Genomic DNA, 15,767 nt, shown 5'->3' with positions numbered 1-15,767 from the left:
CCAGCTGCTATCTTTGAATAAAGGAGACACATATATACCACAGCAGATTGCTAACACATATACTCTTATTTGGTGCTTATCAACATTCCCAATTCAATTGTCCCAGAATTCCCAACTTTGCTATCTGGAGGCCAACAGATTGGGGAAAGCTGGTGGACGTATTTATTTTTACACCTATCCTTTCCATAAAGAGCCTTTCATTTTCTTATTCCCTTAAATATCTCATCTCTACTTTGTTCCAAACCCAGCTCCATTTGCATTTGTTTTGCTGCTCAGTCCCAGTGGCTCTGTCCTTAGCAGCCATTCCCTCCAGCATACTTCTGCTTCCTTTCTTGTGTCATTCTAACTTCCAAAAAATCTTTTCCCCACTCTAGAGACAGCTCTTTACAAAAGACAGGCCTTGGTAGAGAATATGAAAGGGCTAAAAGCAGAATGGATAATCACAATGGAGGCAGCTTTATATCTCAACCAAATTATTTATGCTAGTCTCAAATGAACTGGATCACAGAGAATAGGAAAGTAGTCTAATTTTCAGATGCTAGTAATAAAATGCAAAGCACGTATTTTTTTTTTTTACAAAATTCTAGAAGGAACTGTAGGTAAATGAGTTACACGAGGAAGATTCCATATATTAAATAATGTATTTTGAATGGGCTTTCAGTGCCCCTGAAATAAATGTTGGGATCTTGATGGACACCTGATTGAAACCATTGATATATTCTGCAGTAGGGCAAAACAAAAATTAAACTGGAGACTAGGGGTTGATGTGGAAAAAAGATACAAATCCATGGCATGGCTTTCTTTGCTATCTAAGATATAGTTCCCATGTGCTGGAGCCTTCTGTATTTCCCACAGCACCTAGGTCTTAAATGATATGCCTTAAGAACCCACTGCTCTTCTTCAGAATCGCGTTGAAGGCAGTGACATTCACAGAAGGGGTTGATGGAGGGCAACTGATGAAAACTGATTGCAGCTCTTCTTTTGTAAGTGCATCTTCTTTTGTAAGTGTACCATGTCACTTCCATGTAAAAAGGGGCAGGGTTTGTGCTGCCATAGTCATTTTGATGAAGTGATAAATCCTGCAGGTGCCTCTGCCTGAAAATATCATGTGGCTGAGGTTTCACAACCCTGTGAAGCACAGTTGCCTTTTAAGAAAGCAAGATAGAAAGCTTTCTAAGACTGTTTCATGGTCTTGGCATTGGAGCAAACATGTGTATCCACAGACACTTAGGTTCTGTCCCTTGCTTTATCTGATAGTGTTGTACCTTCAGAAATTAAATTTGATGCAGGACTGAAGACAACATCTCTTGACAACAGCATGACAATAGTAATGAAGCATGTTTTAAGAACAATAAAATCAGGAAAGTACTGATACGTCCGTTCCTTAGCATGACAAAGAATCTTACTTTAGCTGTGAATAAACCCATAGTTATAATTATATGGAAGTTTTCCTTATCGTTATAATGAGTGGATAGTGTGGGAACATTGTTCTCAGGAAACTTGTGGATTTGATTTCAATAGATACAGAAATGTGTGAAAGTTTACTTCCATGAAAATACCTCAGTATGTGATAATTCTGCCTTGCCACCTATTAGATAAGTTTCTTTCATTTCCTTTTATCAGTAAATTACTTTTTTGCTATTACTTATTAAATGCTATTGCATATTACGGCATCATTAGCATTGCTAGCTTTACCCTTCCCACTTTTTGTAATAAGAGCAGCAGTCTATAATTAGTCTATAATTAGTCCATTTTTAAAGCTCTTGACATTCGATTTGGCCCAAGGCAAAATGTCAGCTATAAGTCTTCTCATCCCACCTTAAGCATGAAAACCGTCTGGGTGACTGTGGGCCAGTTACTCTTTCTCAGTCCAATCCACAATCAGAGGGTTATTGTTGTGGGTCAAATAGGAAGAGGAAGGGGTAATAGGTATGCTTGCCACCTTGAGTCATTTATAAAAATAATAAATGCGGGAAACAATAAATAAATAAGGACTTCATTTTCTATTTTAAGGACAAGCTAACATAATTTGTCATAATTAGAGCTCAGACTCTAATTAGATGCCTACAGAAAGGGTCAAAGTAGTTATTATCTATTACTTAAGCAAACCTTATCAAAAACATTAGTGACCAGAGGATCATTTGTAGGGAATATAGGAGCAGTAAAAGAAGCATTTAATCTCTTGTTAGGGAAATAAAATTTCCAAGAATAAAAAGGCATATTAATTTCTAAAAAAATATTTATTTATGTATTTGTTTGTTTATGTTAATTCATAACTCAATTTTCCAGGAGTCCTGAGCAAAATTTGCAATAAATAAATAAACTTGAAATTTAATATGTGGAAAACAAAGCAGCTTTCAATACTTCAAGACTTCCTATTTCCTATTTGTGATCACATTTTGGACAATATTATTTCCAGGTCAAAGCAAGTTAATCAATGACTTGAGAAGCAATAGACTCTTCAATCTATGATTCAGGAAATGAAGAAAGGAGTAGATTCTCTTTTCCATCTCCATTAAGAAGATCTCCAATCCATTTACAAGCTCCCCCCAATCAGATTAATACAGAACTGTGACAACAAAGTGAGATCATTCATCTATGTAACAGTTCTGACATTCATTAAGAGAGAGGACCTTAGAGAAAAACCAGGCTCCCGTAGAGGGATTGTTTCTGATCCATTTGGCGTGCAGAAACAATAACAAGCAGGCATTTTTGTAGATCCTTGACATTTGTTCTTCCCACCTTTCCTGAAATTAATATTTTCCCCTACAAATACTTCCCCACATTTTCCTCTCTGCTGGATTCCCCTACCATGTTAGAATCCAGAATGGATTGCAGATAAATGAATTTCCAGTTAAACTTAGCCTATGGCAGAAAAGCTGGGAATCCATACTGATTTTACTGAATCAGTGTAGTAGACTTAGCTATACCATGACCAACGTCCCCTGGTGTTTAAGGAATACATATACCGGTACCCTGTTTTCCCCAAATTAAGACATCCCCTGATAATAAGCCCCAATCGGGCTTTTGAGCACATGGCAATAAGGCCAAGCACTTATTTCAGGGTTCAAAAAATATAAGACAGGGTCTTATTTTTGGGGAAACATGGTATATAACGAATGTGTGGCTGTAAATGCAACAATCAAGTCATCAGTCAAATGCATGCTCATTATACTGCCTCTTTTTAGGGAAAGTTTTGCAAAATGAAGAAACAGAGCAATCCTGGCAAAGCACTTTGCTTCTCCCACATTCAATAGGTTTATATACATTGCCTTTTGTTCTTCAACATTCTCATCTTTTTCATTTCATTTTTATCCAACCACAATTCCCTTGACTTCCCTGTTCTTCTCAGCCCATTCACTCTTTATTCCCTGTTTTGGCAATTCTATCCTTATTCACTCTATGTGTGAAAGCCACCAGAACATCCTTCTTTCCCATTTGTCTCTCATGTCAGCGTTCCAGAAGACCCCCAACTCCCAGTAAAGATGCGGAAACAGGCATTTTCCAAAGTTCTCTTTACTGCAATAGATAAACTGGCACATCTGGGAAATCCTGAATCTGAAAAACCCAGGCTTTGCTTCCCTAATACAAAGCTCCCAAAACCAACCCCTCCTCCCCTTTCGGTCACATGCTCCAATCACCGTCGGTTTCGCCTCGGCCCAGCCCTTGACCACTCCTCCTCCAGATGCTGGACCGCCCTAACCTTGACCGATATGAAAAACTGTTATTATGTCTACTAACTCCCCTCTCCTAAATCCCCCCTCCTATTTTCCCACACATGAGAAGATGGCAGCATTGAAGCTTCCAGCTTAATATGGCTTCCAAGGCTGACACCTCACATTAGTGTTCAATCCATGTTCATTCAGAATCCATCCATTTAGAACCCTTTCACCCAATCTCTTATTATATCACCACACAGTGATTCAACTTATGTTTGTGTTCCAACTTTCATTCAACTATTTCTTTTGATATACGCAGACTTCATGTGGATATATCCTGCGCGCACACACACAGAGTGTGTATCCATTTTCTGTTTTTCAACATTTCATTCCTCATAACAAAAATATATGCTATGCTTTGCTTTTCCAAAAGTATTTGCGCATCTTAAAATTTCTGCATCTAATTTCTCATTTTTAGAATACATTTTTTCAAATTACATAAATTCATCTACTTGTTCTTGTTATTCATTACTTTGATGTAACTTTCTATCATTCTCTCCATTTAAGAGATGTCAAATAGAGCTACCTTGATCTTTGTTAATTTTCAGCTCCATATTTCTTGTTTCATCAATCTACCTAGCATCAACAGTAAATAATTTGGATTCTTGCAAACCACATGACCTCATCTACAAAGAAAAGTACATGTAATTCATATATCCAACCAGGACACTTTTTATATCAACTCATACATTCCTTAACTACAACCATAAAGAAACTCTTGTCTTGCTTCATTCTACAATGCTGGACCTTTTGCTAACTATTTCATTTATACTCATGCAAATTTTATTTCAAGGGTTTAACTCCTAGACTTTTTGAGTCAATTGACTTTTGGCCATTTTTTCCCCTATCCTTCAGAATCAGAAATATCTGCTTCATATTTTCACAATGGCTTTGTCTGGCCTGAGAATCACTGACTCCTGCCTTCTTGGCTTTAGTGCCTTTCTTTCACTTCATTTATTAAGTCATATTATTTTCCTTTTACTCTTCTTAAGTACCAAGTTGCAGTCTTGGATATCGTCACCAGATTGGCCCATGTATGTTGACATGATGGATTTCTTCAACTGAAGCTTTCACATAAAGATTTTTATAAGTTGGAGAAAAAATAGACTAACTTATTAGTTATAGTGGTCCCACATGCAACATTCTGTGCTACACCGGATAGAATAGAATAGAATAGAATTTTTTATTGGCCAAGTGTGATTGGACACCCAAGGAATTTGTCTTGGTGCATATGCTCTCAGTGTACATAAATAAAAGATACGTTCATCAAGATGACAGAACTGGTGAGCTTGGGCACATTTGCCAGAGCACAAAGTCCATAAATGCAACCAAAACTGAATTCTATCCCAAGCATGCTTATGTTATGATATGCAAACAAGGAACTTTAGTTATATGCCTATAAGACCCTGCTGTCTATATCCCATCAACTAGGAGTGTTTCTTTTACAAGGCACTCAAATCTATAGTGACTCTGAGCAGTGATTGACATACTCAGGATACAATACCAAGAATACAGAAATTCACTTCCATCTCCTTACCATGCATACCTGCACATTTATGCATTCAGTTTATCTGATTCAAAATGATAAGAACCTGTAATAATTATATATGTTCCCAATAGAAACACATCATGTTATAGTAAATGCCTAACTGTATTGCTATCACTGGTACACAGCCCTGCAAGGGTTAACCAACCACATATCCCATCACTCCCATAGCCACTCCTTACCACCTAGCCCCTCCTCCTGGGTATAATAGCTCACTCCACGAGGTATTCTAGTTGTTCCAGATGTGTACCTGAAAGAGAAAGGTCCAAGGTCAGTGACCTCTGGCTCCATAAGGCCTAGCATCAATCTAGGCCTGCAATAAAGGAATTTACTTAAGAAAGAGACTTCATCTTGTGAGTTATTGGGCTAGATCCATCACCACAACACATCAGCTTTTCTTCTTCAACCTTCGTCAAGGAGGAAGAAAGTAAGAAATTTGTAGGGGTACAAGTTATGCTTTAAGTGTTAAAACTATACACCAAATGTGATTTAAAAACAATCCAAAAACCTCTTTCAGTATTAAACTGATCATAAGAAGAATATGTGAAACTGTAATTTTGGTAAGAATGTAATAAAATTATGAGTTCATTTTACAACTCAGATATGATATTTTTAAATGACAGAAAAATATTTTATATTCTCATATAATCTCATTTACCCCTTTTCCTCTGTTCAGGTATTTATGGTTCGGAAAGATGAGACCCTGAAAAATCTATTCCTGTTAGTTCATTTTCCAGCCCAGAAAGAGGGGTGTGACATTCTAGAATACAAGATAAAAGAAGAAAAATCTTGTAAGTTCATCTCCCTTCTTGAAACACATTTCAATATTTATGCACACTATGATCTGTTTCAGTACATATATTTACACTATATTTGCCTGCATATACATTTGCTATGAACTTCAGGTTCTGGGGCTTGAAAGGTTGTAGGAATTGGGTTTATCTAGTCTAGTGAAAAGAAGAACTAGGGGTGGCATGATAGCAGTGTTCCAATATCTCAGGGGCTGCCACAAAGAAGAGGGAGTCTTCTTCAATTCTCCAAAGCCCCTGAGGGTAGGACAAGAAGCAATGGTTGGAAATTAATCAAGGAGAGGAGCAACCTAGAACTAAGGAGAAATTTCCTAACAGTAAGAACAATTTGCCAATAGAACTCGTTGCCTTCAGAAGTTGCTGTGAACACTCCTTCACTGGAGGGTTTTAAGAAGAGACTGGACAGTCATTTGTCTGGAATGGTATAGGACAGTGGTTCTCAACCTTCCTAATGCCGTGACCCTTTAATACAGTTCCTAATATTTCTAAGACCATTGAAAATATGTGTTTTTCTTAGGCGACCCCTGTGAAAAGGTTATTTGACCCCCAAAGGGGTCGTGACCCACAGGTTGAGAACCACTGGTATAGGATCTTCTGCTTGAGCAGGGGGATTGAACTAGAAGACCACCAAGTTCCCTTCCAACTCTGTTATTCTTCTGTCACTGAAATGTAGGACTGAGGCAGATCTTCTCAGAGTGCTGTCCTTTGAGAGGAAGAGATTCTTCCTCGGTGTATTTTTAGCAAGATGATTTTAAAATTATACTAGACAAATTCAGAGAAGACAGTACTATCAGAAATTACTTAACCACGATAGCTAAATGGATATTGTAGGTTCTGTTGCAATATTTTCAGGATCAGACTCAATAATAGTAATAAGAGTTAGAGGTTTAAATATATTTCTCTTTAATTATAATAGGCATTCTATATTCACTGAATATTCACAGATAGAAGCAAAGAAAATGGTGAAGGTGGCTCCTTATATATACAAAGGGTGGAGCCAAGAGTGGGAGTGGTGAATTATGAATACATTAAGAGTCAAAGAATAAGTTAACCCCTGATATCCCATATATACATTATTTACACATTAGGGAATAAGGCATTTACATCTGACAAATCCCCCTCTAAATGCCGGTTCGCTATACAACACCAATTACATTCAGATTCAGGACAATATAAGACATACAATTTGGAAGTTAAGTATTTGTGCTGTTTAGAAGGTAAAGGCTTCGTCAATATGTCAGCTAATTGTTCAGAGGTATCACAATGCACTGCTTTGATAAATCCATCTTGAGACAATTGTCTCACATGCTTAAATTTTATATCTATATGCCTGGATCTTTGTCCAATGGCATCGGATCTAGATATTTCAATGGCTGCTTTATTGTCTTCATGCATAACAAAAGGCAAAGCAGGTTTTTTCCAAACATCTGAAATTAAATCATTAAACCATACAAGGTTATTTGCAGCTTTGGATAAACAAACATATTCCGCTTCTGTGGTTGAAGTGGCTACCAGTTCTTGTTTACCAGTGTACCAGTAAACTGGACAGTCATTTAACAGAAAAATATAACCAGAAGTACTTTTTCTGCATGATATATCTCCAGCCCAATCCGCATCTGCGTAACATGTAAGTTTTGGTTCTTTATTATCACTAGGTTCTAATACTAGGCAAAAGTCTAATGTACTTTTCAGATATCTTAAAATTCTTTTGACAGCTTCCCAGTGATACATTGTTGGTTTGCTAACGTGCCTTGATAATAAATTGAGTGGTAATGCAATATCTGGCCTAGTCCAATTAGATATATAAAGAAGTGAACCTATGACTGATCTATAAAATGTATTATCCTTGAATTCAGGGGAAGATTCATCAGTATTTCTAAGGAAATCAGTTTGCATAGGAGTGTCACAGGGTTTGGCATTGTTTAAATTGCATTTGTTTAGAAGTTCAATAATCTTATCTTTCTGAGTAAGTTTGAATCCCCTTCTAGTTTTGTTAATTTGTACACCAAGGTATTTGTTTACTTTACCTAGAGATTTCAACGAGAAATGTTCATTTAGCTTGTTTACAAAGATTTCTCTTCTCTCTTTGTGTTTTCCTATATATAAAATATCATCTACATAAATCAATACAAATTCAATGTAATCATCACTCTTTTTGACAAAGAAACAGTTATCAGCAGTGGTAGCATTGAAATCCATGGTCTTAAGTACTTTTACCAAGCAATCGTACCATCTTTTGCCAGATTGCTTTAATCCGTATAAACTCTTGTTCAATAGCCAAATTTCATTTTTATTAGTGTATTGACTGTGAGGTGCTCTTACATATATTTCCTTATCTAGTTTTGCGTGTAGATACGCAGTCTGTATGTCATATTGAAATACATCAAGATTGAGTGCGGATGCTACTACTAGAGCTGTTTTAACACTCTCTGTTCTTACTGTAGGGGAGTACGTGTCAGTATAGTCCTCCGGATATTTTTGTGCATAACCTTGTGCAACCAATCTAGCTTTGTATAGGGTATTGCCTCCTTCTAGGTTCTTAATTTTATAAATCCACCTGGTACCAATAATTGTTTTATCTTTAGGTGCAATCGCAGGTGTGAATACATTTAATCCTTGCAAACTTTCCATCTCTTTTTTCATAGCTAGTTCCCATTTTTCTTTTTCTTCATGAGGGAGTTTTAATACTTCCTCATATGTATTAGGTGTTATTTGTTCACCATCCATATGCATTATGTAATCTCTGTATTTATTTGGTATTTGATTTCTGTTGTTCCTAATAGCTCTTTCAGGTTTGCTATGGTAGTCATGCAAATATCTAGCTTCCTTTTTTGTTAATGTGTCTGTCTTTATTTTGTGTTGACTATTTATCCATGTTTTGGTTTTGTTTTTATTTTTGTTGATATTTTGATTTTCTATTGTCCCTTCCTCACGAGATTTTGTATCTTTGCATTTATTTGGAAATATTTCATTAAGATGTAATTTAGACCAGTTGGCCTGTTCATGGAACACAGCTGTTCTGGAAACTATAAATTTGTTATTATTATCAATGAATCTGTACCCTTTGGTGCCAGTTTCATATCCCATAAATCTTAGTCTTCTGGATACGTTTTCTCCCTTTCTTCTCAACTGTTTAGGTATGTGTACGTCTGCAGTGACCCCAAATATGTGCATGTGTGCTAATTTTGGTTTCCTATTATACATCACCTCATATGGTGTCTTATTCACAATACTGGACCAGGTTCTATTTTGAGTGTAATTTGAATAATGTAAGGCTTCTGACCAAAATTGTTTGCCTAAACCAGCATCCTCTAATGTGCACCTAATCATGGTTTGTAATGTGGAATTCTTTCTCTCTGCAATCCCGTTCTGGAACGCAGAAAATGGACTAGACGTGTAATGTAGCATTCCTCTATCCTTTAACCATTGGGAGAATTCTTTAGACATGAATTCACATCCCCTATCTGTCATAATTTGTTTTATTCTGATATTATGTTGTGTTTCTATGCGTTTGTAAAATTCCTTAAATTTTTGAAAGGTTTCATCCTTGTGTTTCAATGTGTAAACAAAACCATAGCGACTGTAATCGTCTACTATTGTTAGGAAGTAACGTTTTCTATAAGTGATTGATGGAGTTAATGGGCCAACTAAGTCCATGTGTACTAAGTCAAAAATTTTGTTAGTTGATCTGGTGGATTTTTTTGGCCTGGGACTAGTTTTTAGTTTAGTAGATTTACATACTGAGCATTCCAAATAATTTTCACAATTTTTTATTTTGACACCTTCTGCGTGTTCAGTCATTTTTTGTACTACAGGAAAACTTGCATGTCCTAACTTCCTATGTAAGATGTGAGCACACTCGTCATGAATTGGTTTACCTATTTTTGGTTTCTTCTTATTGTGTGTATCTGTGTGATCATGAGATATTTTACATTCATCATTGTCACTGTTACTAATATTTTCATCATCTGCCTCAATACAATCTTCAATATTTGAATCAATGTTATGTAACCATCTTTCTTTTGTTATCAGATAGGGTAGGCCTCCTTTAACCATCACAGTGCCTACATTTGTTTTATTCTTCTCTAAAGTCGCTTTTCCCTTTGAGAAAACTATATTGATGTCAGAATCTCTGCTTAGTTTTATGGCACTTAGTATGTTATGAGGTATTTCTGGTATTAACAATACCCCCTCTATTTTTCCTAGACCAGGCAAGGTCACATTCCCTCTGCCTAATACTTGAACTTTTTCTTGATTAGCTACCTTTATTACAAACTTATCTTCTGTAAATGAAGACAGTATATTTTTGTTATTAGTGGTGTGATTAGTTGCCCCAGAATCAATAAGCCAATTATTGTTCTCATTTTGTTGCGTTTTAGTGCTGTCTTGTTTATTTAGTCCATTCAGTGAACCAGATTTTCTCTCTTTTGAATTTTCTCTGCCCCCTCTACTTTCTCTGTAATTTGGTGGGCTTCTATATTTATGTCTATCTGTGGAAGACTGTCTATAATTGTATTTATTCCTATATTCTGACCTATGTCTTTCCTTTGAAATTTTGGGACAATCTCTTCTATTGTGTTCCCTGGACCCACAATTGTGGCATTTAAAAGTTTCATTATATTTTTCTTGGAAAGCTACCTTCCTAAAAGATTTGTGTTCTGTGTGATTGCTATAACGATTTTTTCTAGAATTGTCTTCTGCTATCAATTTGTTAGACAGACTTTCTATTGATAAATATCCTAGATTGATGGTGTCTAAGTGTGACATAAAACTATCCCATGATGAATCAAGTGAGTTGATAATAACACTTTTCATTGTTTGATCTGAAATCACTTCCCCCCTCAAATGCAGCTCAGCTCTTATTTTGTTTAAAGATATTAAATGCTCACTTATGGAAACCCCTGGTTTTACTCTGGAAGAAAAGAAGTCCTTAGACATTCTTGTGGTGGTAGCTACACTATCGCTGTGAAACAAATTAAACATGCATTGAATTATTTCTGAAACAGTTAGATTTGGTTTGATGCTATGATACATTGCAGGAGACACGCTAGATATTATTAAGAAAAATGCCTTGTGGTGTAAACAATCTATTTTTAAAGTCCAAGGTCTTCTTGGGGGACTAGTGATAAAAAATAGTAAATTTTCTTTCATAAAGACAACCTGGAGCTGTTGATACCATTCTTGCAAATTAATGCCATCAACCCTAAGTTTTGGGAAGTCATTGGGTAAGTTTCCCACATTATTTTGTCCATTACTTACAACCTGAGGTAGTCCGTGGTCTCGCAAGTGTAGGAAATTGCAAAACGGCATGGGGATGCTCGCAACGAGTCTGCGCGGTTCTCTGGCCAGTTCAAGTCTTTCCGGACCGTCTACGTAGTTTCGCACATGCGCGTTGTTCATTTCTTCTTTGGCGTCGTCGTGGAAGGTTCTCTCCATTGTAGCTCGCTCGCTCCGCTCCTCTTCAGACGAGTCGGTCTCTGGCTCGGTCTTAGGAGTTCTGATGGCGGCGACTGTTCTTCTCTTTCTTTTGGGTGCGTTGGCACTTGCTTCGGTCTGCGGTGTAGGGCGGAATCGACATGGCTCTCTGGGCTCGGGCGTCGTCGTTCTCGAAGTCAGGATGGGAGCGTGCAGGTCTTGAAGTATCGGCTTGTTCGCTTGCTTCTTCGTTGGCGCTTTGGAAATTTTTAATTTTGGCCCAAATGCAGCAAAAAGCGTCTTCATTGCTGACTTTACTTGGGATTTCGTTAAGTCGTCTTCACTTTCTGATTCTGGCTCTTCCGAAGAGTTTGAATCCTTCTTTTCACTTTCGTTGTCTGATAACATTTTTCGCGCCAGAAATTTTGAACTGAGCATTTTGATTGGCTCTGCTTCGCTCACTTTGGAGGTTTGTTGAAACCAAGATGGCTGCCATTCAAAATTTCGCGCGGGATCACATTTTTTCTTTTTCATAACGACTTTCTCTGTAGTCATATCACTCACAGTTTTTTGGTCTTTGGGTTTCTCTTTAGCGATGTTTTTCTCTCTCGCTGCTCCGCTGTTCTTCAGCATTTCTTGGAGGTTCGCGATGAGGCTTTCATCATTCTTCTGGCTTTTTAATAACTTCAATATCTCTGACCTGAGTTCGTTATTTTCTATTTCGATTTCCTCCTGGCCATCATTTTCATTTATTAATTCTTCTTCTTCAGTGGTGTATTCTCCGGATTCTCTCGAAATCGCGTTTGTGGATTCGTTGATTATTTGTTGTTCAGTTTCTATTTCTTTGCTGTAGGCCCTGGTGTTGGGCCTATCTTTCTTAGACATTTTTAGATATTTATTGAGTCAATTAACCATCCTCTGCTACCAGTTTGTTGCAATATTTTCAGGATCAGACTCAATAATAGTAATAAGAGTTAGAGGTTTAAATATATTTCTCTTTAATTATAATAGGCATTCTATATTCACTGAATATTCACAGATAGAAGCAAAGAAAATGGTGAAGGTGGCTCCTTATATATACAAAGGGTGGAGCCAAGAGTGGGAGTGGTGAATTATGAATACATTAAGAGTCAAAGAATAAGTTAACCCCTGATATCCCATATATACATTATTTACACATTAGGGAATAAGGCATTTACATCTGACAGGTTCAGTAGTATATTGCTTCATCTCAAATGCTGGAGACCAGCACTAAAGAAAAGGATTTGCTTTCATGCTCTGTTTATGGACCAGTTAATTGATTGATCAATACTAAAAACCAAGTCTGGACTAGAGTATTAGATAAAATGGAATCTGGTAGTAATAATAGGAACTGTTACCTGATTGTGTTAGGTTGTTTGTCTTGGTGCATCTGTCCAGCTCACTATTTTCATTGGGTGGGAGCAGTGGTGAAATGTAAAATTTGTTACTACTGGTTCTGTGGGCGTGGCTTGGTGGGGGTGGGGGTAATTTGACAGGGTGGGTATGGCCAACTTTTTTTTTTTTTACTTTTAAAAGCATTTTTTCTACAACCTCTTCAGCCGAAGAGGTTGTAGAAAAAATGCTTTTAAAAGACTTTGAAGATCCCAGCTGAGCTGCACGATCATTAGAGGCTTTTTTTTTTTACTTTTAAAAGCATTTTTTCAGCCAAAGAAAAAATGCTTTTAAAAGTTAAAAAAAAGCCTCTGATGATCGCGTGGCTCAGCTGGGCGTGGTGGGGGCAGGGATTTTTGCTACCGGTTCTCTGAACCACCCACCACCATCACTACCAGATCAGGCGATCCAGTCCGAGCTGGGAGCATTTCACCCCTGGGTGGGAGTTTATCCATCAGCCAAAAAAAAAGAAAAGAAAAAAAGATGAATAAAAATGGAACTGCAGAGTTATTATGATTGAAATGGAAAAACAATGCATTTTACCATATGAGAGAGATTGTGATCACATGGGCTGTGATCCTTTTGTTATAGTGCACAAGATTTTGGCTAGATAGACAGTTGTACCTACTCAATTTCTTGTCTGGCAGTTAACATTAAGAGGTAGTTTTCAAGAATATTGTTCTCTTTTCTTTCATAGCTGCCCATCGTATATTGAACTCTAGGGAGCTCCCAGTTTTTAATCTTCAACCAATTAAGACTGCATGGCCCTTAAAATAAAATGCAGACAAATTTGGACATAAGGCCACTTTAGCTTGGACCAACAGTTAATACCGTATTATGCTGTATATTACATGAAGTTCATGAAGTTTCCAATTTTCCTATCATGGGTCTTAGAAAATCTATGAATTTTTTCTTTTCCTTTTTCAATGTTATCTACCCTGGTGAATGGCTGTTGGTATCTCTTGGTAGGGAATTCCACAAAAGCATTGTCTTTCCGAGTAAGACTGATGTTCAGAATATAAAAATTCATGAAAAAGGCTGAACCTGTATCAGGAATGCTGTGTTATACACTATGCTACTGTAATGTCTTGCCTCTCCAGTCTTCCCCAGAAAGCAGGACTCTTGAAACTGCAGTTGTTCCTAAAGGAGCTTTTATTGGAAGGTTTGTGATAACAAGAGATCTAGGCAAGAACTGAAGCTTCTCACGTAAAACCAGTTATTTAAAGCAATGCTAACCAAACCCCTCCCACATGACATCATTGCAGGGAAACAGAAACAGGAAACAGAAACTTCATATATAGACCAGTGGTGGGTTGCTACTGGTTTGCCCTGGATTGGGTGAACTGGTAGTGGCGGAGGGAGCCTCCACCACCTGCAGCAGAAGCGTCACATGCATGCGCAAGCATGTGAGTGCCCACGAGTGAACCGGTAGCAATGGGTTTTGAAACACACACACACACACACCGGTTCCGACCACTCCATTCCTCCCAACTTTCCTCCCACCAAAATGCCAGTGTCCCTGTAGAAATATCTGGGACCTGACAGCTACATTAGTTTTACCTGCTTGCTCATAAAGGGAAATGACATTTTCCTTCCTTGAGTTTTGAAATGGGTTGTATGTCCCTCCTTAATCACCACAACTCTCTGGCAATTTTCCAGGCTACTTTTCATTTCATTGCTGTTCCCAATTCCTGGTAATAAGGTTATTAAGTGAATGCAAATGCTAATGACCATTCCAGAGTACTAAAACATTTAGAATGCTGCTCTCTGTGGCTTGGCCCACAGTGGCCTCTTGCAGATTAATTCTTTTGCCCTAGCTATTCTCAGAAGCCACATTCTCAAGTGTAATGAGTTGTGTCAAAGAAGCCAAATATTTTTAAAGTGTGTGTGTGTGTGTGTGTGTGTGTGTGTGTGTGTGTGTGTGAAGGTGTGCTTCCAAAGCATTCAGCAATTTGAACTTCACAATGTCCTATTCCTGGAAAAAAAAACTGTGTAAAAGACTTGATTCCTCAGCACATGTAATCTCATTTTCTGATAAGCGGCATTGCACACCCTCACGTTTGCCGAGCTGCTACTTTTGGAAAGAAGTAAAAAAAAAAGTGCAAACATTTCTCCGAATAGTTTGCACTGACATGTGCCTAGAATTATGGAAATACTTGGGGAATATTCATGAGTTCTATGGCACACAAAGAATCAGAGAGGGTTAAATTAGCTTGAACAATCACAGAGGTATGACATCACTGTTGCATTTCTGCACTATTCATATGGAAACTAATGAGTAAATGGAAAGAGAAAAACAAGATAGAGGCTTAGAAAAGACAGCTTTATTCTTTCAATTGAGCAGACCGCTTAGCTTCAGCTTGTTTCTGTATTTATCTGGAAATGTATTGTAATTCAGTATCCCTTGCAAAACATCATTAATCCTCCAAATACAGTGGGGCACATTTTAACATAATTCATGAAAAATGTCTAAACTAATTGCAATGGCCCTTGAGGTTACCTTTGTATCCTATTGTTGAATCTTTCTATTTAGGATCAGTCATTATGCAGCCTGCGTATGAGATCATTCTAGGAGGCTGGAACCAAATGGTAGTGATCTCAGCCAGGATGACTGAACACCTCCTTTTGCTCCAGCTGGAAAATAGATGTAGCCAAATGCAGCTCTGGGTCCAAAGAAATCAAATATTTGTTGGTTCCAATCAAATCTCATCGCTATGAGGCCAAATTGAATGAGAAGAAGTGGAGTGAAACAAGCTAACTAATGGCTGTGTTCGAGGTAGTCTCCCAACAAATATTGGGCACATGCTATAATTTTATCTAATGAGAGTGTCCATCTCTTTAACAGATCCCAGGCACTTCTTGAGA

At 37.5% G+C, this 15,767-nt stretch overlaps 1 protein-coding gene across 1 annotated transcript in view; it reads left to right on the top strand.

Annotated features, from left to right (window-relative positions):
• RIN3 (Ras and Rab interactor 3) overlaps positions 1-15,767 on the top strand; it is a 97,527-nt gene that overhangs the window by 30,624 nt on the left and 51,136 nt on the right. The window contains exon 3 of the mRNA XM_034418359.3: positions 5,942-6,056. Coding sequence (XP_034274250.2) covers positions 5,942-6,056 — 115 coding nt within the window. The remainder of the gene's footprint in view (positions 1-5,941; positions 6,057-15,767) is intronic.

This window comes from Pantherophis guttatus, chromosome 1 (genome assembly GCF_059756535.1).
Source record: "Pantherophis guttatus breed Tessera chromosome 1, ASM5975653v1, whole genome shotgun sequence".
NCBI lineage: Eukaryota > Metazoa > Chordata > Lepidosauria > Squamata > Colubridae > Pantherophis > Pantherophis guttatus.
This window is presented reverse-complemented; position numbering and strand designations above follow the sequence as displayed.